At 45.9% G+C, this 23,362-nt stretch overlaps 1 protein-coding gene across 1 annotated transcript in view; it reads left to right on the forward strand.

Moving 5' to 3' along the window:
• Positions 1 to 22,771, forward strand: part of LOC136393228 (17-beta-hydroxysteroid dehydrogenase type 6-like) — a 49,148-nt gene extending 26,377 nt beyond the window's left edge. Inside the window, exons 3-5 of the mRNA XM_066365844.1 lie at positions 1,100 to 1,262; positions 6,475 to 6,567; positions 19,910 to 22,771. Coding sequence (XP_066221941.1) covers positions 1,100 to 1,262; positions 6,475 to 6,547 — 236 coding nt within the window. The 3' untranslated portion in view covers positions 6,548 to 6,567; positions 19,910 to 22,771. The remainder of the gene's footprint in view (positions 1 to 1,099; positions 1,263 to 6,474; positions 6,568 to 19,909) is intronic.
• The last annotated feature ends 591 nt before the right edge of the window (positions 22,772 to 23,362 follow it).

Here is a 23,362-nt window from a genome sequence, read left to right on the forward strand (position 1 = left end):
CTCTGTTTTTAATCTCTATTCTTCAACCTTCCTTTCTTCTTGAGTCTTCTCTTTGTTAGTTGTCAGAAGATGATATTGTACAAACTCTGATCTCAGTAGAATATGAAATTTTAAATGGCAAGTTGGGCAACTTGGTTGTGCCAGAAAATGGCAGATGTCATTGTCAACTACCTGAGGACAGAGGTGAGGAGCCCATGCCTCTGGGTTGGGGGCTTTGGGGGAGAATGGATCCCGGGTCTAAACCCAGCAGCTCCTTGGGAGGGTGATGGCACTTGGAAAGTAAGTGGTATCTGGGATATGAGCACCTAAGGTTTACAACAATTTACTAGAGCCTGTCTCTTGTACCCTGAACAAGTCTCAAGCACAGTGACCTAGAAGATACGGTAGTGAAGTCAGAGGGTCGGGTGAGAGAAGTGAGATGGAAAGCAGGGAAGGATTTAGGCATTTGGCCTCAAAGCCTGACCTGGTCCTTACACGGTGTCCTAAGCCTGGAATATCTTAGGCAGTCTCCTTTGTTACTGCAACTCAACTAACATCTCAATCTATTTACTCACCAGTGTAAATCCACCCACTTGTCTGCTAGCCCAACTTTGGGCTGAACATTCATGACATCTACCTATTCAACTATCCACATAGTTTTGTGCTTTCCTGACACTGGGTAAACCTGTTTTCTTGGTTAACTGCCTACATACATTGCCAGTTTGCCTGCCTTCCTTGGCACACCTGATTTCTGATCAAGACCCCCTGACCTACCAAGGGACTTTTCAAAGTTGCCTCCACACTCTGCCCACCTTTATGATGGTTCACTTGCTGCTGCAGGGAGAACTCTGTGCTCTGGAAACGCCAATCCCCACTCCCACTCCAACACACAAGCCAGAGACTTTGCAGATGTTTTCATTTCCTGTCCTGTGGCACAGTCTAGGAAGCTCTTGTCCTCCATCAAGGGGAAAGTGTATGTTGAATGGGGCAGTAGGATGAGGTAGGTTAGTTCCTGCCCTCTGGATAGAGGAGAATCTCTTATTGACCAAAGCTCATTCTCAGAAGCCTAGGGACTCATCTTGTAGATTATCCCTGGAACAGTTAGTCTTTCTCTTTCCAGAAGCCAGAGGGAGAACTGGAGATGTTGTGCAATGCAGTCCTGATGGCGCTGGTGTCCCAGTCCCCAGAAATGGTCGTCGACAAGCTCTGGGATCAGCTGCATGTGCACAGTCTGCCTCCAAGGAGTCTCCTGGCTGTAGTGAAGAAGCTCACCCGCTCCAAAGGTATAGCTTGCTCCCTGTGGTGGAAGAGTTCGAGTCTGAGAGCAGGGGCAGCCCACTGCGGGGAGCTGTATGGAATCTAGAATAAAGCTTTATCTTCCTGACTCCGTTCCCTGGCCAGCTCCACTCAGTGCTGTCATGGGTGAACGTGTAGGGAGGGGACGGACAAAGGAGGATCCCTGTGGGGCTGCTGGGAACTCGGGAGGGAGGTCACGGGGACCTGGGATGGCACAGCAGTGTGTGTACGGGGCATGGGGGGCTGTGGCGCTGGAGGTAGGACTTGCCAACAAAGATGGAGAGAGAAGTCTGACTAGAAAGCCCCCAAACAACAGCGGCGGGAGGGAAAAGAGAAGTGAGGCAGGCTTTGCTTTGGGCAACCTGGAGTTTTGAATCTGATTAAAGGTCTGGAAAGTAATAGTGTAGTAGGATGAGGCAGAGAATCCTTGTATAACCTCCATCCTGGCAGCTTTGGTGACAGCACAGGCTCTCCTACCCATTCCACTCCCCTTTCTCAATCGCCAAGTGTGAAAACAGCACACAAGTCGTTGGACAAATGACAGTATGTGCCCTTTCTTTGCCACTTGAGTTGGGGTCAGAGAGAAGTTGGGGGAAGTCAGCTGGCCTTCTGGGCATTAGGTTCAAAGTGACCAGGCGTGTGGGTGGGGCTGCACCACAGGCTCGGGACACAGCAACAGAAGCTGAAAGCACGTCTCTGTCTAGTTGGGGCAGATGTTCTCACTTCAGGGCAGTGACAAGAGCCTCTGGCAGCACAGCTCTTTGTGCCTTCAGGGTCTCAGGGTGTGCAGAGGTAGGGTGTGGCGGTACCTTGCATTTGTGAGCGGCGCTAACATCCACTGTTGAGCTGGATGGAGCTTCTTTCCCAGAAGCCCTATAAGGTGGTCACATTAGAAACTACTCCTATTCAGTAGGGAACCCACAAGTGTCAATAATTACACTAAATGTAAATGGATTAAACTTACCAATAAAAAGACACAGAGTAGCAGAATGGATTAAAAAATAAAATCCAACTATATGCTGCCTACAAGAAACACATCTAAGCAACAAGGATAAAAACAAATTCAAAGTGAAAGGCTGGAAAACAATACTCCAAGCAAACAACACCCAAAAAAAAAGCAGGTGTAGCAATACTCATATCTAATAATGCTGACTACAAGACAGAAAAAGTACTCAGAGACAAAAATGGTCATTTCATAATGATTAAGGGGAAGTTGAATCAAGAAGACATAACAATCCTTAATATATATGCACCAAACCAAGGAGCACCAAAATATATAAGACAGCTACTTATTGACCTTAAAACAAAAACTAACAAAAATACAATCATACTTGGAGACCTCAATACACCGCTGACGGCTCTAGATCGGTCATCCAAACAGAGAATCAATAAAGATATAGTGGCCTTAAACGAAATACTAGAACACCTGGATATGATAGACATCTACAGGACACTTCATCCCAAAGCGACAGAGTATACATTTTTCTCTAGTGTACATGGAACATTCTCAAGAATTGACCATATGTTGGGCCACAAAGACAATATCAGCAAATTTAGAAAAATTGAAATTGTACCAAGCATATTTTCTGATCATAAAGCCTTCAAACTAGAATTCAACTGCAAAAAAGAGGGGGAAAAACCCACAAAAATGTGGAAACTAAACAACATACTTCTAAAAAATGAATGGGTCAAAGAAGAAATAAGCGCAGAGATCAAAAGATATATACAGACAAATGAAAATGAAAATACGACATATCAGAATCTCTGGGATGCAGCAAAAGCAGTAATAAGAGGAAAGTTCATATCACTTCAGGCCTATTTGAACAAACAAGAGAGAGCCGAAGTAAACCACTTAACTTCACACCTTAAGGAACTAGAAAAAGAAGAACAAAAACAACCCAAAACCAGCCGAAGAAAGGAGATAATAAAAATCAGAGCAGAAATAAATGAAATAGAGAACAGAAAAACTATAGAAAAAAATCAATAAAACAAGGAGCTGGTTCTTTGAAAAGATCAACAAAATTCACACCCTTGGCAAGACACACCAAGGAAAAAAGGCACAGGACTCAAATAAATAAAATCCAAAATGAAAGAGGAGAGATCACCACAGACATCATAGATATACAAAGAATTATTGTAGAATACTATGAAAAATTATATGCCACCAAATACAACAATCTAGAAGAAATGGATAAATTCCTAGAACAATACAACCTTCCTAGACTGAGTCATGAAGAAGCGGAAAGCCTAAACAGACCAATCAGCAGGGAGGAAATAGAAAAAACTATTAAAAACCTCCCCAAAAATAAAAGTCCAGGCCCAGACGGTTATACTAGTGAATTCTATCAAACATTCAAAGAAGACTTGGTTCCTATTCTACTCAAAGTCTTCCAAAAAATTGAAGAAGAAGCAATACTTCCAAACACATTTTATGAGGCCAACATAACCCTCATACCAAAACCTGGCAAGGATGGCACAAAGAAAGAAAACTACAGACCAATATCTCTAATGAATACAGATGCTAAAATACTAAACAAAATACTGGCAAACCGAATACAACAACATATTAAAAAAATAATACATCATGATCAAGTGGGATTCATCCCAGAATCTCAAGGATGGTTCGACATACGCAAAACGGTTAACGTAGTACACCATATCAACAAAACAAAGAACAAAAACCACATGATCTTATCAATAGATGAAGAAAAGGCTTTTGATAAAATACAACACAATTTTATGTTTAAGACTCTCAACAAAATGGGTATAGAAGGAAAATATCTCAACATGATAAAGGCCATATATGATAAACCATCAGCCAACATCATATTAAACGGCATAAAACTGAGGACTTTCTACCTTAAATCAGGAACAAGACAGGGTTGTCCACTCTCTCCACTCTTATTTAACGTGGTGCTAGAAGTTCTGGCCAGAGCAATCAGACAAGACAAAGAAATAAAAGGCATCCATATTGGAAAAGAAGAAGTAAAGGTATCACTTTTTGCTGATGATATGATCCTATACATCGAAAACCCGAAGGACTCCACAAAAAGATTATTAGAAACAATAAACCAATACAGTAAGGTCGCAGGATACAAAATTAACATACAAAAGTCCATAGCCTTTCTATATGCCAACAATGAAATATTAGAAAACGAACTCAAAAAAATAATCCCCTTCACGATTGCAACAAAAAAAATAAAATACCTAGGAATAAACATAACAAAGAATGTAAAGGACCTATATAACGAAAACTACAAGGCATTATTAAGAGAAATAGAAAAAGACACAATGAGATGGAAAAATATTCCTTGTTCTTGGATAGGAAGAATAAATATAATTAAAATGGCCATATTACCCAAAGCAATATATAAATTTAATGCAATTCCCATCAAAATTCCTATGAGATTTTTTAAAGAAATGGAACAAAAAATCATCAGATTTATATGGAACTATAAAAAACCCCGAATAGCCAAAACAATCCTAAGGAAAAAGAATGAAGCTGGGGGCATTACAATACCTGACTTTAAACTATATTATAGGGCCACGATAATCAAAACAGCATGGTATTGGCAGAAAAATAGACACTCAGACCAATGGAACAGAATAGAAAGCCCAGAAATAAAACCACATATATATGGTCAAATAATCTTTGATAAAGGGGCCAACAACACACAGTGGAGAAAAGAAAGCCTCTTCAACAAATGGTGTTGGGAAAACTGGAAAGCCACATGCAAAAGAATGAAACTCGACTACAGCCTGTCCCCGTGTACTAAAATTAATTCAAAATGGATCAAAGTCCTAAATATAAGACCTGAAACAATAAAATACATAGAAGAAGACATAGGTACTAAAATCATGGACCTGGGTTTTAAAGAATATTTTATGAACTTGACTCCAATGGCAAGAGAAGTGAAGGCAAAGATAAATAAATGGGACTACATCAGAATAAAAAGTTTTTGCTCAGCAAGAGAAACTGATATCAAAATAAACAGACAGCCAACTAAATGGGAAATGATATTTTCAAACAACAGCTCAGATAAGGGCCTAATATCCAAAATTTACAAAGAACTCATAAAACTCAACAACAAACAAACAAACAATCCAATAAAAAAATGGGAAGAGGACATGAACAGACACTTCTCCCAGGAAGAAATATAAATGGCCAACAGATATATGAAAAGATGCTCAGCTTCATTAGTTATTAGAGAAATGCAAATCAAAACTACAATGAGATACCACCTCACCCGTTAGATTAGCTATTATCAACAAGACGGGTAATAGCAAATGTTGGAGAGGCTGCGGAGAAAAGGGAACTCTCATCTACTGTTGGTGGGACTGTAAAGTAGTACAACCATTATGGAGGAAAGTATGGTGGTTCCTCAAAAAACTGCAAATAGAACTACCTTATGACCCAGCAATCTCTCTACTGGGTATATACCCCAAAACCTCAGAAACATTGATACGTAAAGACACATGTAGCCCCATGTTCATTGCAGCACTGTTCACAGTGGCCAAGACATGGAAACAACCAAAAAGCCCTTCAATAGAAGACTGGATAAAGAAGATGTGGCACATATACACTATGGAATACTACTCAGCCATAAGAAATGATGACATCAGATCATTTACAGCAAAATGGTGGGATCTTGATAACATTATACGGAGTGAAATAAGTAAATCAGAAAAAAACAAGAACTACATGATTCCATACATTGGTGGAATATAAAAACGAGACTAAGAGACATGGACAAGAGTGTGGTGGTTACCAGGGGTGGGGGGAGGGAGGACATGGGAGGGAGGGAGGGAGAGAGTTAGGGGGAGGGGGAGGGGCACAGAGAACTAGATAGAGGGAGGCGGAGGACAATCTGACTTTGGGCGAGGGGTATGCAACATAATTTAATGACAAAATAACCTAGACATGTTTTCTTTGAATATATGTACCCTGATTTATTAATGTCATCCCATTATCATTAATAAAAATTTATTAAAAAAAAAAGAAAAAGAAACTACTCCTATTTAACAGCTGAGGAAGCTGAAACTAGGATAAATTAAGTAACTTGCTCCAAGTTGTCCAGATTCTTTGGAGGCAGAGCTAGGATCAGCACTCAAGCCTTCTGGCCCCTAATGAATTAGATTTTCTACAGGAAGGCAAGGACACTCCTCTCCCTGAGATAGGGACGTTCTGCACTCTTCCAGGTGGAGCTTCCTACCTGTTACTCACATGGACATATGTCCTGCACCATCTGAGGATGGTCCAAGAGGAGGATGACATGTTGGCAATGTGCCAAGGTAAGGGTCCGAGGGTCTGGGGAAGACTCTTTGGAATTGGGGAGGGAGGAAGAAGTCCAGGAAGGGGCTGGATCCCTCTGAATGTGGATCCCATAGGCTGTGGAAAGGGCAGATGAAGACTGGGAGCGGGCCAGCTGTGAGTAGGTGCTCCTCCCCATCTAACCTGTCTCGGCCAGTTTGGGGCAAGAAGCAAGCTTGACGGGGACTCTGTAGGTGTTGACAGCCTTCCTCTTTCACTTTCCCTGCCCATGCTGGGTGCACTAGGTATGGTCGGAAAGGAAAGAGTTGGGCAGATGGTGGATGGGATGTGTTTCTCAGCACAGGACTCCAAAAGCCCTTTAGGGTTGTTGCATCCACCAAGCGCGAGAACAAACATCGGAGACTTTCAAGGGTTAGATCTTACTTTATTGGCCAAGTTTAACCTGCGCAGGGGCGAACTCTCAAGGCGTCCGGAGACACCGTACCCACAAGGGGCTGCAAATGAGAGTCGCACCTGGCGCTTACAACTAGGTCCTTATATATCCTAAGTGAGCAAGCATCATACAGAAGCAGATGTGGCAGTTACCTATTTGCTAGGGAGGTCACGCGCAACATAGCAACAGGGGAGGGGTTTAGCTCAGTGGCGAATTTCAAACATAAACTTCTGATAAGGGTCTCTAACCAATAGAATGCAGGATGTTTGTCCAGCTTTGTGCTGATCTCTTTGTTCTTGGCTTCCCAGGTACCCTGTCAGCACTTCCCTGTTCCTGCTCCTCCAAGAGTTAGACTCTGGCATCCCCAGCACACCTCCCCGAACCTAACATTCGCCCATCTCTTTTGGGCATAAATCAAACCCTTGATTCTTCATCAGTGGGAAGAACGGTATAAGGTTGGGACAGAACCATTAACTTCACTACTTCTATTCTTTCTTTAAAATAACTGAGTAGCTTGTTGAACAAAATGGGCCCTAAGGACAAAAGGCATAGGAAACCAATACATGGACCTAGTAAAGGGAGAAGGTAAGGCAAAACACCATTGAGGCTACTCCACAGGGGGCTTTCAAAAAGCTCTCTTCTTCTTTTTACTAGATCTTCTTGTAGCCTTTTGATTTTGTCTCGGACTATACCAGATTTGTTGGCATAGAAGAAGCAACGTTCCTGTAGAGCCAAACAGATGCCTCCCTGCTCTGCTGTAAGTAAGTCTAGACCCCTCCTATTCTGCAGGACTACTTCTGCAAGCGAATCTAATTGATCTTGAATATCTTGAATTGTACTAGATATGGCCTGAATGTCATCTATTAGCTGGTTAGAAAGCTTGGCATAGGAATCAACAGCAACCCCTAGTCCAACAATACCAGTAGCTACGGCCCCGGTAATACCTAGGCCTACTAATAGTGGGATGAGTGTAACAGCTCTCTTAGAGTGTCCTACGATATAGTCCAAAGTGGGGATGGGAACAGGCTCTTCCCCGGGTATAATGTCTATATTTGGTAGTAGAGTAGCTAACACACAGTCCCCGGTCCAATTAGCGGGCAAATAGGAGAAAGCTAGGTTACCTCCACATAGCAATACTTGCCCCTGCTAGGGCAGAGGGGGGAGCTGAAATTAATGAATTTGTTACATTTAGCAAAATCTGCAAACCCAACATCTATATCGAAGCTGTTATTTTGTGGGTGACTGGAGATGCAAGAGGTATTAAGGAAGTCCATGGGCTGAACTCTAAAAGGAATGCTAGCACTGCAGTTTGGGTGTGGGGTAAGCAAAGACTCATTGAATGCTGCTGGTAAAGCAATTGGCATGGGGGTGCCTAGGATCATACAAAGCCAGCAATCAGTAGCTAGGGCAGGATTTGTGGCATTTAGTGCCCGATGGGTAGCTAGGAGTATATCAGAGGATTGAGTGTCTAAGTCGATACCTCGTGCCTTTGGCAAAGCTAAAGGATGATAACTAATTTTTGGATACATAAGGTCAATGATTTGTTCAGTTCTTTCTTGTACTATAGATTCCCTGATAGTATCTTGGGGTCCTCCACCATCAGAAACATGTAGAGGGGGTACCTTGGACCAACATACGGACTTTCCAGGCTCCCCTCTGCATGAGGTCTGCATTGGGCCATGTGATCCTATTTCTGGCCTCACGCCAGCTTGGGTTCTCTGAAGGATGGCAGTGAAATAGGTATTATCACCACTAGTGCATTCCTGAAAACTTTCATAACAAGAGGAGTGCATTTGATATAGAAAGTCAGAGCACTCAGCAGGACAGGGTCCTGGCTTGCCTAAAACAGTGGGGATTATGCGAGGTTTGTCATGGCATCTCCACTCTTGTGTGTAACCTCCCCCTATACTTTTCTCTGAGGCGAGGTATGCTACTTTACCAGAACAATCAACCTGTCTTGAGTACTGCTTTGGTAGAATGGAAGAGGTTCCTCCTCTGCACTCACAAAGGGGGCCATACAGCTTCTGGAGTAGCTCTTCAGCGGTTAGTGTCAGCCCCAATCCACCCTCTGTCAATTTTAACAAATACAGTAGTCCTCCTAGGATGATGAATTTCCTTTTGGGATTCGTCAGTTCCCCTATTATCTGGATGCAGATGTGAACCGCAATCTTAAGGGGTCCTTGGGATCTGCGCGGACCCTCCATTTCCTTGGGTCTAAGTGCTGGGCTCCCATTACCTCGTCAAGTTGAGCTGGTTTCACGTGGGAGAGATGGATCCAGTAAGGCTTTTCTGCTATTTTAATGGCCGTGGGTGTACTCAGAAGCACCTGGAACAGTCCATTCCAACGTGGCTCAAGGTTGCCCCGTCTGTGGTTAAGAATCCACACCCACTGTCCAGGCTCTGGTGGTTCTGGTAACCGGGAGCTGTGTTTCTGGTCCGGTTGGGCTGATCTCTGGAGGGCTCGCACCTAGCATCTGATGTGTTGCAGGGCCTGCAAGGACTTGAGGAAATGATGATTAGAAACCTCTAGCTCCTCCCTGGTTAATCGGGGTACAAGGGGCACAGGTTGCCCAAATAAGATTTCATAAGGGGTCCATTTATTGAGATAGGGGGTACATCTGGTTTTAAAAAGGGCAAAAAGGAGAAGCTCAACCCAGTTTTCGCCGGTCTCCTCCCTTAGCTTGATTATAGTTTCTTTCAGAGTCCTGTTCATTCTTTCTACCTGTCCTGAACTTTGGGGCCTATAAATGCAATGCAATTTCCAATTAATACCTAATTTAGTGGCTAGTTCTTGAGATATTCTAGAGATAAATGCAGGTCCATTGTCTGATCCTAGGGCTAGAGGAATGCCATATCTAGGTATGATTTCCCTTAATAAGACTTTGCAAACTGTGGAAGCAGCCTCTCCTCTCATGGGGAATGCTTCCACCCATCCTGAGAAGGTGTCTACTAATACTAATAGATACTTATAACTGACTTCCCAGGGGTCATCTCTGTGAAATCTACTTCCCATAACTCTCCAGGAGCTTTCCCCCGATACCTCACAAAGGGAGGCAACCTTTTGTTCTGGGCATTTACCCTGGCACAGATGCTGCATCTAGAGACAATGGAGTGAACAATATCCCTGATGTTGGGCCCGGAATAATATTTCTTGACAAGTTGTTCTAGTTTATTCTGCCCTAGGTGAGTGCTAGTATGAATATCTCTCACTATTTCCCTTACTATTCCCTGGGGTAAACAGAGCCAGGAATCAGGAAGTTCTATCCATCCCTGCTGATTTTTCTTCCCCTTTAACTGTATCCCTTCCTGCTCTTCTTCTGGGGAATATCTAGGATCCGGAGGTAGCGTTGGCTTAGGCAGCAATGGCAGAAGGCTTTCTTGTGGCTTAGTGGCTGCTTCTCTTGCAGCTGAGTCTGCTAGATTGTTACCTCTTATAATAGGAGAATCCCCTTCTGGTGTCCTTTGCAGTGGATAATGGCAACTTTGGTAGGTAGCCAAATGGCGTCGAGGAGGGCAAGAATTTCTCTGCGGTTCTTTCCCTCTGCCATCAGGAGGCCTTTCTCCTTATATATGATTCTGTGAACATGGGCGGTGGCAAATGCATAGCGGCTGTCAGTATAGATGTTGGCAACTTTTCCCTCTGCTATCTGTAAGGCCCTGGTTAGTCCTATTAGCTCTGCCCTCTGTGCAGATGTCCCTGCGGGCAGTGCTTTCTGCCATAGGACCTCATCTCCCATAGTCACGGCTGCCCCTGCATACCGTTGTCCATCCTTAATAAAACTGTTCCCGTCAGTAAAGAGGATCAGGTCTGCCTTTTCGTAGGCCTGATCCCTTAAGTCCGGGCGGGAGCCAGTCACCGTGTCAAGGATTTGTTTGCAACTGTGATCCACTGTGGACTCCGGTATTGGCAACAGGGTCACTGGGTTCAGGGCGGTTGTTTTGAGGAACTGAACAGATAGAGGGTTCAACAACTGAGCCTGATATTGTGTCAGCCTTGCATTGGATAGCCACCTGTCAGGAGGTGCTCGTAGCACTTGCTCTATGTAATGTTCCCAATCCCTTAGATGTCCTGTCCCAAAGTCAACTTACTAGCCTCCTTGACTAGTATTGAGGTGGCAGCAAGTGCCCTCAGACATGTTGGCCATCCCGAGGCTACAGGGTCAAGTTTCTTGGACAGATAGGCGACGGGCTTCTTCCACAGCCCGAGCTCCTGACTCAGTTCCCCTAGAGCTATTCCTCCCTTTTCAGCTATAAATAGCTGAAAGGGTTTGGCCATATCCGGTAGGGCCAAAGCCTGGGCAGTCACTAAGCACTTGGAATGCTTGCTTTTCCTTATCTGTCCATATGAACTGTTCTTCCTTTCCCCTGGTTAGTTCGTGTAGGGGTCTAGCTAGTTCTGCAAAGCCCAATATCCACAGTCGGCAGTATCCTACTGCACCCAGGAATTCTCGTACCTGCCTCTTGCTGGTAGGCTCAGGATCTGCAAGACCATCTGGATTCGCTGACTGGACAATGTCCTTTGCCCTCCCTGCAAGTTATACCCCAAATAACTTACAGTTTGCGTCACAATCTGGGCCTTCTTGGTGGAGACTCGATACCCCATTCGCCCGAGATCTTGTAGCAGGTCTGAGGTAGCTTCCTCACATTCTCCTTCGTCCTTGGCAGCTATGAGGATGTCGTCCACATACTGGAGCAGTACGATTGATGGATGGGAGGAGCGGAAAGCCTGCAGATCTTTACTGAGGACCTCATTAAAAATGGTGGGGGAATTCTTAAACCCTTGTGGTAGTCTGGTCCAAGTGAACTGCCCCACCAGTCCATTTTCTGGGTCATTCCATTCAAAGGCAAAGATCTCTTGGCTCTGAGGTGCCAGAGGAATACAAAAGAAGGCATCCTTCAAATCCAGGACCGAATAATAGGTATGGGTTGGAGGCAATGAGCTCAGTAAGGTATACGGGTTGGGCACCGTGGGATGAATAGTCTCTACCTGTGCATTCACCTCCCACAGGTCCTGCACCAGGCTAGTCACAGGTCCCCGGCTTTTGGACGGGGAGTAACGGGGTGTTCCAGGCTGATTGGCATTCTCGGAGTATGCCTGCTTTCAGCAGGTGCTGCAAGTGCCGTGCAATGCCCTGTCTGGCTCGGGCCAGGACCGGGTATTGTCTGACCCTAACAGGGCTGGCAGTGCTCAACAGCTGTACTAGGACAGGCGGTTGGTGGGTTGCCAAACCTGGTGGGTTGGTTTCTGCCCAAACTTCAGGTACCCTGGCATGCAGGGCATCCGGAACTCCTGCTCCTTCCTCCTTACCTCCTTGGATAGTGGCAAGTAAGTATTCCTCAGACAGTGGGACAGTTATCTCCAAGCTGACCTCCGCCTCCTTGTCCCTCATAGGGCTTTCCTCCCGTCGGAAGGTAATGGTGGCCTGAAGTTTCTGCAATAAGTCCCTGCCAAACAGTAGGTAAGGGCAGTCTGGAATGACTAGGAAGGAGTGGGTAATGGTGCCTCGGCCTAAGTTAGTAATTCTTGCGGTGGCCCATGGGTAGGCTTCTGCTTTGCCCATTGCCCCTATTATCTTAGTAGTTGCCTTCTGCATCTGGCCCTGTGGTTTCTTTAGGACTGAGTAGGTGGCTCCCGTGTCGACTAGGAAGTCTATTGGTTTTCCTTCGACTGTTAAGGTGACCATGGGCTCCTGGGAGCCGACGGGAATGGAGCCCTGGCCCCGTCAGTCTAGGTTTGGAGCAAGACCTCTTGACCCTGTTTTGGCCCTTGGCTGTCGGTCAACCTTGGACACTCTCTCTTCCAGTGCCCTTTCTCCTTACAATAGGCACATTGATCTTTGGCTATTCGCCGTCCTTGGCCCTTCCTCTGTCCCCCTTTTCCTTTGGGAGGAAGTTTCTGGGCAGCAATCAGGATTTTGGCTACCTCCCTTGCTCTGCCAATCTCTGGATCATCCCTATTGGCGTACACCTTCTGGGCTATTTCTAATAGCTTACTCCTATTCTCTCCCTCGAATCCCTCAATTTTCTGAAGCTTTTTCCTTATATCAGAAGCGGCTTGAGTCACAAAGGCTATGTTTATTAGCCTCCTGTTTTCTTATGCTTCTGGGTCTAAGGGGGTGTATATCCTATATATATGCCTCCATGAGTCTAAGAAGGCTGCCAGGGATTCCTCTCTTCCCTGGATGACCTCACTTACCTTGCTAAAGTTGGTTGGCTTCCTAGCTGCTGCCTTGAGCCCCCTCAACAGAGCCCGGCGATACTGGAGGAGCGCATCCCTTCCCCCAGCGGTATTAGGGTCCCAGGTAGGAGGTTGAGACGGGAGAATATCTTCTATTTCCCTTCTTCCCTCCCGAGTTTCCCTCTCTTCTCCTAATACCGCCTTAGCAGCTTCCCTCATTATTCTGTCCCTTTCTTCAGAAGTGAAAAGGGTTTGTAAATTTTACTGACAATCATCCCATGTAGGCTGATGGGTCCTAAAAATGGTCTCAAGGAGAGATATTAATCCCTGAGGTTTCTCGGAAAATGGGGGATTCTGATGTTTCCAATTGTATAAATCACTAGTGGAAAAAGGCACATAGATGAGGCGATGCTGCGGACCAGCACAGCTCCAAATAATGGTGCGGAATTGAGGAAACACACTTTGTCAGAACAAAACCGATGGGACCAGGAGGACTCTTCAAACTGCCTGGCAGTATCTGAGTGCCTCGCAGCCCCAGTTCGCTTTATTATATAGACCTATGCAAATCAAGGACCCTGATACAAAGTTGCACATCAAAGGCTAGGACAGGAACTCTCCCAAGGCAAAAACAGGATACATTAGTGAAATTTACAAACATTTGAAACAAACAAAGAGTCAGAGGAAGGGCATGTATATTGCTTCCTGCAACCCAAGGAAGGAAATGGAGTGGGTGCAAACACTCAGCATCAAAGCCAAATATGGAGATGGAGGGGGGAGAACTTAGCCTTTTGCTAAGTCTCGAATCTACAATGGCTTTTTGCCATTAACAGTACACAACATATCCCCCTTTTCTTTTTAATTTGTGTGCTGAGATTTGCACTCATCTGATTTTCTAATTTGGAGGCAGATGGAAAAAATACAAAACGAACACAAAATTAGTATAGCCAATGCTAACAGATACCCAAAACAAGTATACTAATACATCACAGTGATTAAAGCCTTTAAGCAAACTCTTTAAGCTAATAATACAACAAGAATCTATAAAAGAGTAATGTTCTTAAAGTGTTCACCAAGTCCAAGTTGGCACCAACACCATTCCAAATCTCTACAAATGCAACCCAACCCCAGTTCAGTCCAACAAAAACTGTCACAGGAGCAGGAGTCCAGGAAAAGTCCACATTCAGGAGAAGTCTACATGGCACTGGAATTGCTGTCACACTTCCACACTCTGCAGTTAGTGTCAAAGTCCCAATGACCGCTGCTCCCAGCTGGCAATGATCTAGGTAGACTGGAAAAGCCATCTGCAGCACGCATGAAGACAGAGCTTCTGTTTTCTTTAAACTGGAAAGATGAACCCAGGGGTCCTATACTGGAGCTTTACAGCCATGGGGTGGTGAGGAGAACCTTGGGATACACTAAGCTGGGTGGCAGAGGTAAATTTGTAAGTTGGCAAAAAAGGAAAAAAGGAGCTCTGAATTAGGAGTAGGTCCTAGCCTAAAATATGAGTGGGGCATTAAGGCAGGAGGAATAAAGGAAAGACTATATATTAATCAAAGCAGCAGAAAACAGGACTATCAATACCCACAACAGAGATCTTCTAGGGAAGAATAAAAAACCTGACTATTCAGGCAAGACATAGTTAAGTGGCCCTTGTGTAAATGAGACCAGTCTACCGGCTACTTGGAAGAAATACCCCAGGCTCATCCACAGTGTCATAGATGGGGCCAACAGCCCTGGGCACCTTTTAGCCTTCAGTGGCAAATCCCAGTATTCTGGGCAAGGTTAGGTCACAGGTGGCTGGAGCAGGGCTGGAAGAGACTGAACCCTCCCTTAGAGGAGTGAGGGGGAAGCCTACCTTCCAGTGTCCCTTCTTCCTCACAGCAAAGGCATGTAAGCCTGGCAGGCTTTGGCTCAAGTGACCATCCTTTCCACTATTGAAGCAGGGCCCTGATGAAGTTCCAGTTGGAGCGTTGGAGCCTCTGAGGACGTATGCCAAGAGCTAGTATTTTACCTGATCTCCTTTGGGCTTTTTCGGCCTCTTGGTACCTTAAAAGCCATGCTCAGAAGATCTCGCTGAGGGGCTTGAGAGTCCCTATCTGCCTATATATCTGGAGCTATTTGGAAAAGGACAAAACAGTGTTATTAGCTGGAATCAAATAAAAATAAAAAAGGGGTAGTAGTTTGCAGAACAAAAAATTTGGCATCTCTTGTACATCAGCAAAAAAAACTTTGAAGTAAAAAAGTGTAACAGGGTAGACCTGCAGGAGCTCCAGGACATGACTCCCCCCCCCCCCCTTTCTTATTATTTACAATTGAATCTTCAAGCAAATCTTAAGCACACTTTACAATATTTTGACTTCAAATATTGCAAGAAATTCTTAACTTTGTTAACTTTTAACAAAAATAGAGTAACGGCACCTTCAAGCAACATTCCCACACTTATCAAAACACCCCCTTAATACCTTAAAGAGAGAGTACATATCAAAATTGAAAAATCCCAGTGTGATCTTCATTATTCTCCTATAGTAAAAAAAAATCTTTACACTTTTATTATGTAAATTTATGCTGCCCCAAGCCTTCCACTTGCGGCCTGGAGCAGCCTGGCCAAACCAGCAAGTCTTTTGGATCCAAAATGAGCACGCTTTACTTATTCCAAACAAAATTATATTTATATAGGGAAATGAAATTATCCCCATTTTGTTTTCAATACTAGAGCCGGCACTTCCAAAACTATTATCATTATTACTTTTCATGTAAGGACTTAATTCAGGCCTTATAAACAAAAACACTTAGACATTAAACAAAGACTTCACATACAATCACACAAATCAAGAGTGAAACCCGGGGTTTTAGAGATTAAACTATGGCCTGCTTGATCTTAAGTAGGGCTACTTTAATAGGAATGTAATAAGGATATATACTAAACAGTAATCTCTCTCGAAAAATCTCAAGACGGCCATATGAGATTTCTGTTCAGCAACACCCAAATCAGGCCCCCCCTTTCACCTTCTTTTCAGGCAATGGAGCAGGAAAGAAATAAAATGATCTAAAACATTAAAAAATTAGATAATAATAATTGAGAAAGGGAAGAGAGCATAGTAAGTCTTATACAATTGCTCTTGTGAAGTGAGTCTCTCATCTAGAATCATGGTGTCTCACCAGTCATTCAGGGATCCACCGAGGAGCTTCAGCAGACCTAGGAAAAACACACACATATCCTCGGCCCCATAAGAGAACAGGGTCTGGCCCTTGCCAGATTCCTGTGAGTGGGTCCCTCCATCGCACTTCAGGGAAGGCTTTCCTTGCAGGGTTCCAGAGTCTCTCTGCTGCTGAATGACCCTGTACATCAGTATTCAAAAAACTTAAAGTAAAAAGAGCATGACAAAGATTTGCAGGAGTTTCCTAATACTTAAGTTGCTATTTGGCTCCTAACTCTGAACATACCTCACAATGCACTAGCCAAATTAGTAAGACTTAAGGATCTACATTCTATTCTATTTAAATTTAAATGAGCGCTCCTTACAAATTCTAAAAACATTTTATTTTTTCTAAATATTAGAGCCAGCATTTCCAATTTTTGCATGCAAAAAAACCTTAATTCAGGCCTTAAAAATAGACACATTTTGACATTAAGCAAAGACTAAACAGAAATAAGAATTAGACGAACCAGACAAACCAGAGAGAAACCCGGGATTTCAGAGCACATCCAGATTAGAAAGATGCCTGCCTGATATTAGTCAGGGCATTTTCTGACAGAGAGACTGAAGGATGTGACTAAACAAAATCTCCCCGAGAAAATTTGCTCTCGGCAGCTGCTGGGATATTTTCCATAGTCAGATCCAACACAGATCCCCTGCCTCAACCTCCAGGCAAAGAACAAGAAACAAAATGATAGTTCAGAAGATCATAGCCAAAACATTAAAGAAAATCAGATCAGGACAGGAAAAGCTGTAACTTTCCTAATACCTGAATCTCCTATCCATTCTCAAATTCTATAGTTGCTGTAACCGGCGGCTCAGGTTGACTATGCTGAGATTTTTCTCCTACCTCAACAGCCCCTTCATGAAAGTCCAACTTCCAAAGCAAAATAATCACCCCCGGAGAGACAAGCACAAGCAATCACCTTCCAGTCATTTTGGGGAAGAGCCTTTGCCCTAATAGTATCCAATAAACCAAGTGAAAAAGGGGCAGTAGGCCCATACTGAACACAAACAAGTTTAAGCTCTTTCAGAGTTTTAAAAGGTACAGGTTTATGTTCTCGCACTAGTCTCCCCATATCATCCTGTATTTCTACAACAGGAAAATGGGTAAAGCCATCATTTACTGTTTCCCCTACATTTCGAGCCTGGTAATCAGCCTGATAAGGGAACGGAGGAGTAGGAAGGAGCTGAGGGCAGCGGAGGCCCCGCGGCTAAGGCAGCCATAGCCACGGATTTTTCATCCCCCCTGTCATCCTCAGACTCCAAATTATCCTTGTATTCACATCCCTCTGTTTCTGGCTCACCCTGATACTCTTCAGACGATTTGTCTTCATATGGAAACATTTTTACAAAAAGGTCCCTTATTTTTGACCCTATCTGTCCCATAATCTTTTACTCCCAACTACACTTTCCCCAAAAACTTTCTTTACTCACTGTGCGCACTTCACTTTGGGGAGTTCCGTCACCTTCCTTCAGTTTTAGTTTCCTCGTACTCATACTCAAGTCTTCTGTTCAGGCGCCACTTGCGGCGGACCAGCGCGGCTCCAAATAACAGTGCGGAATTGAGGAAACACATTTTGTCAGAACAAAACCGATGGGACCGGGAGGACTCTTCAAACTGCCTGGCAGTATCTGAGTGCCTCACAGCCCCAGTTCGCTTTATTATATAGACCTATGCAAATCAAGGACCCTGATACAAAGTTGCACATCAAAGGCTAGGACAGGAACTCTCCCAAGGCAAAAACAGGATACATTAGTGAAATTTACAAACATCTGAAACAAACAAAGAGTCAGAGGAAGGGCATGTATATTGCTTCCTGCAACCCAAGGAAACAAGTGGAGTGGGTGCAAACATTCAGCATCAAAGCCAAATATGGAGATAGAGGGGGGAGAACTTAGCCCCCTGCTAAGCCTCGAATCTATAATGGCTTTTTGCCATTAACGGTCCACAACAAGGTGAGGAGGCGCCCGTGGACCAGCATCTGGTGCCGGTGGTGCCTCCCGGAGAGGCAAAATGGCGGCGCCTCCCATACCATAGACCACCCCTCCTTGGGTGTGGGGCGGGCTCGAGAGCCCGCTCACGTCCTGCTGCGAGGAATCTGGTTCCTCCTGCTGCCGATATGGCAGAGGGGAAGTCACCGGGTCTAAGTGGTCCTCCGGCGGTCCAGGCAAAACAGGGTAAAGCCTGGATGGCTCACCAGGCCGAGTCGGGAGATGGGCTTCTCCCTTTTCCTTTTCTTTGACTCTCCCAATTTTCCTATTTCCTGTAGTGAGACAAACCACCCATTTGCCTCGCTGGCTGTCCTTCAGACACTTTCTAATGTACCCAGGCTGCTCGGTGGCTATATCTACCCACACATCTATATACAGGTATTGGTCTGGGTGGGGTGCTCTATAGACCGTGGCTCTGACAGCAAATAAAATTGGAAGATCAAAAGTGCCCTCTGTGGGCCAGCCTACATTAAACATAGGCCATTCTAGCTATCTCAGGGTCCAGAGGAAACCTGTACTTGGTGACAGACCTCCATACCCCTGAGCCCTCTTCTGGAAATCAGAAAAATTCTTCAACAGGCATTCGAGCGGAGATCCCAGCACAGACTCCTGTTGTCCCATCCTAGATGATTCAGAATAATGAGGAGGGGCAGGATACAGGCAACACACACTATTAACACAAGGAACACACTTGTCTCTCTCACACTCAACTCAGTCATTCAAGCTCAGGCAGAACGCAGCGCAGCGTGGCGCAAAGAGAGATTACTAATGTGACCGGTCACTTCTAGAACTAACAAATCCAAATTTCAGAGAGCGGCGTCCCGCTTCTGAAAGTCCTGGGTAGGTTGCCAGCAGTGTCCCACCTACTACCTCAGGATTGCTTGCTCCGGAGCCCAAAAGCCAAACCAAAAGAGGATCCTCAGTGAGTACTTACTCAGCTCGAGCTGTCCCTTCGGTCTCCGAACCAGAACTCCGCCAAGGGAGATTTCCCGGCCAATGCACCAAGTGTTGCATCCACCAAGCGCGAGAACAAACATCAGAGACTTTCAGGGGTTTAGATCTTGCTTTATTGGCCAAGTTTAACCTGCGCAGGGGTGAACTCTCAAGGCATCCGGAGACACCGTACCCACAAGGGGCTGCAAATGAGAGTCGCACCTGGTGCTTACAACTAGGTCCTTATATATCCTAAGTGAGCAAGCATCATACAGAAGCAGATGTGGCAGTTACCTATTCGCTAGGGAGGTCGCACGCAGCATAGCAACAGGGGAGGGGTTTAGCTCAGTGGAGAATTTCAAACATAAACTTCTGATAAGAGTCTCTAACCAATAGAATGCAGGATGTTTGCCCAGCTTTGTGCTGATCTCTTTGTTCTTGGCCTCCCAGGGACCCTACCAGCACTTCCCTGTTCCTGCTCCTCCAAGAGTTAGACTTGGCAGCCACAGCACACCTCTCCGAACCTAACAAGGGTCAGGGAGGAGACTTTACTCACAGGTGTGTATCATTCCGCTTGTGGGAAGGGCAAGGTGGTGAGCAGTTCTAACTCCCTGATCCCCTCACAGTACTCTCCGCCTTGGCCATCAGTGCCCAGAAGCATTTGGGCACTGGGAATCATGAAGTGAGGGGCACGGATTGGAAGGGTGTGTCCATCATAGCCTACCTCACCTTCCGGATCCTCTTCAACAGCTGGTCTTTTTTTTTTTTTTAATTAAGTGAAAGACAGAGTGGCAGACAGGCAGACTCCCACATGCACCCTGGCAGGGATCTACCTGGCAAGTCCCCTACAGGGCAATGCTCTGCCCATATGGGGCCACTGTTCTGTTGCTCAATCACCAAGTGTGAAAACAGCACACAAGTCGTTGGACAAATGACAGTATGTGCCTTTTCTTTGCCACTTGAGTTGGGGTCAGAGAGAAGTTGGGGGAAGTCAGCTGGCCTTCTGGGCATTAGGTTCAAAGTGACCAGGCGTGTGGGTGGGGCTGCACCACAGGCTCGGGACACAGCAACAGAAGCTGGGAGCACGTCTCTGTCTAGTCGGGGCAGATGTTCTCACTTCAGGGCAGTGACAAGAGCCTCTGGCAGCACAGCTCTTTGTGCCTTCAGGCACAAAGTGCCAAACTATTAGCTCTTGAGCCAAACTATCCTAGTACCTGAGGCAAGGCCATGGAGCCCTCCTCAGTGCCTGGGGCCAACTTGCTCAAATCTTTCAAACCATGGCTGCAGGAGAAGAAGAGAGAGAGGGAAGGTGGATGGGTGGAAAAGCAGATGGTTGCCTCTCCTGTGTGTCCTGGCCAGGAATCAAACCCAGGACTACCACATGCCAGGCTGACATTCTAATGCCGAGCCAACTGGCCAGGGCCATCATTGGTCTCTTAACGGCAAATACCAGGTGCGAGTGGATGATATGAGGGGTTGGGTAGATAGGCTGACAGAGTAAGGCTGAGCCAAAGGTGGGGAAGGGCAATGTCTGTCCACTTGCTGATGGAGGGCTGACTCACCAGGCTCTTCCAGGAGAGCCAGGTGATTCTCCTCAAGCTCCTCACCATTCTCCAGAGAAGGGTAGAGTCAGGAAACACTCCACTGTCCATTCACTTAATTTCTTAAATATGCATTTACGTTTGTTGATTCCTCTCATTTGCCTGGCACTGTGCTAAACCCTGGTAATACAAAGATGAATAAGGAAAACCCTGGAGGGCTTGTCCTGCCTTCATCCCTTTGCTGAGGCAAGTTTGTTGTGTCTCCTTGAGTGCAGGTGGCGCAGCAAGTTCTGGCAATAACGGGCAATCTCTTTTCTCTCATGCCGTCATCCAAACTCAAGAATGAAGTGAATCAGTTAATTATAATGCTGGTAGTTGAGGCAGGCAGGTTCACACTGACTTCAGGCAGATGGTAGAGGTGCAGCCAGAAAGCATGGGGCCATACTTGTTTATTGGAGGCTCGCAAAGACAGGCAAGCAAATAAAAAAAGAAAAGAGCTAATAAACAAAGGAAAACCTGCTTTTTGCAGTGAAGGGCAAGGGAGCAGGAAAACCACACCTCGCTGTGGCGGGAGTGTGATCTGGGAGAATTGCCCCGAGGGAAAGCATCCGCAGCCTCACATACACTAGACACACATGGAGCTGGCACGTGCTCACGCACTAGTCTGCAAAGTGCTCGCAGCCGGGAAACCAGCGAGCAAGCCTAACACAGCTGTTTTCCCCACATTCTACCCCTTTAGGGGTGCTCGCCTCACAATCTATGTGACAGGTACCTTCTGTGATGGTCCCTGTGTGAGGAGTGAGGTACATTACATAAACAGAAACAGTAGAGTCTACAGCAACAGAATTACAAAAGCACAAGCTATGAGCGAAATGAGAGAGCTGTCAGCAGCACCAAGAGAGGCAAATCTTGCATTTCTGGCAGAATATAGGCCAGAGTTCTGTCTGCAGACAGCACAGTAGCAGGCACCAGAGACCGCCCCGGGTGGGCATACCAAACCTTATTATCTGGTATACCAGGATCTGCTGGTTCGATGTGTAATAAAATAGGAGAACTCATTATTGGCCATAAGAAACTTAGAAAGGTGCCCTTCATAATGCTGTCCCCCTGAGCACTCAAGGGACAATACACTTCTACCTTAGGTGGCCAGGTGCTGGTTGCCCAGGGAGTTAACTGGAGGTCCCCCTCAGGCACCACCCATGGTGCCAACAAGGCCACCCATCATGGAGAGGGGGCCTGTACAGTCCAGGGCCAAGTCCATTGAAGCCGTTGGCCTTTAAGGAGGGCTGTTGGGGCAGAAGCACATTCCCCTACCATCCAAACCCTGGCTTGAGCAAAGTGTCCTTGGTGTGTATCTGCAACTGGATGGGAGCAGCTGCCCGGTGCAGGAGGGCCTCCACTGGAACTGGGTCCCCCCATCGAGGTCTCTCATTCAAAATCCGAGTACTGTCCACAAGCAGCATGTCCATCCAGTAAGGGAGCCAGTGCCCCCCTTCCTGTCGCAGTCCCTGCTTTAAGAGTCCATTATAACGCTCAATGATACCAGCAGCCTGAGGGTGGTAGGGGACATGGTACTTCCAGTCCATCCCAGCTCTTGAGCCCATTGCTTTACCATAGAACCGGTAAAACAGGTACCAATGTCATTTTCAAGGACCAGCGGTCACCCATATGCAGCACTCAGGCGGTCCAGAGCCTGTATGACTGCCCTCTGGTCAGGGTTATGGACGGGGTAAGCAGCAAGCAGACTGGTGTCAGTATCTACACAGGTGACTGCACACTAGTATCCGTCCAACTTTGGTAAGGGTCCAGTGATGTCTATCTGCCACTGTGTCAGTGGAACATGACCCCTCTGGACCTGTCCAGGTGACACCAGTGGTCTCTGAGGGTGCTCCTTGGAACACACTGTACATTGACTGCGAGCTGCAAGTACCTCTGCATAGGACACAGGCAAGTTCCACGCCTTAACCGTAGCCCACATAGTTTTCTGTCCTGCATGGAGCAGGCGCCAGTGGAGCCACTGTGCCACATCACCTGCAGGGGCAGTCTCCAACCATCGCACCCTTGCCAACGTATCTGCCTCATCATTCCCAGGATGGGCTAGAGGGGCATGCCCCGTGACATGATATACTGTCACCTGCTTCTGGTGTCCTGTTTCCCGTAAGTCCTGCCACATGGCCTGACCCCATAGTGGATGGTGCATTACCATCCACTGGTTAATGTGCCAAGTAGCAATCCAAAGGGTCAGTCCATGATAACCCAGCTGTCAGTGCAGATCACCAGAGGTGAAGGTTCATTATGGGCAACTAGCTCTTAATCCTGCCCACTAGCTGCTTTGGCCTGTACCTGTGTCCATCCTAGTAGTCTCAGTGGCCAGATGGAAGGCTATGGCTATCTTCTGGGCAGGTTGGCCCCTGCTAGAACCATAAGTATACCAGGCATCCTTGGTGATGGGTGTCTGCCCCTTCTGGTAGGGACTGACTTCAGGTTCTGCCTCCTGAGCCCCACCTGCACCTGACTCTAAGGTCGCATGGGTGATTG

Source organism: Saccopteryx leptura, chromosome 2 (genome assembly GCF_036850995.1).
Source record: "Saccopteryx leptura isolate mSacLep1 chromosome 2, mSacLep1_pri_phased_curated, whole genome shotgun sequence".
Taxonomy (NCBI): domain Eukaryota; kingdom Metazoa; phylum Chordata; class Mammalia; order Chiroptera; family Emballonuridae; genus Saccopteryx; species Saccopteryx leptura.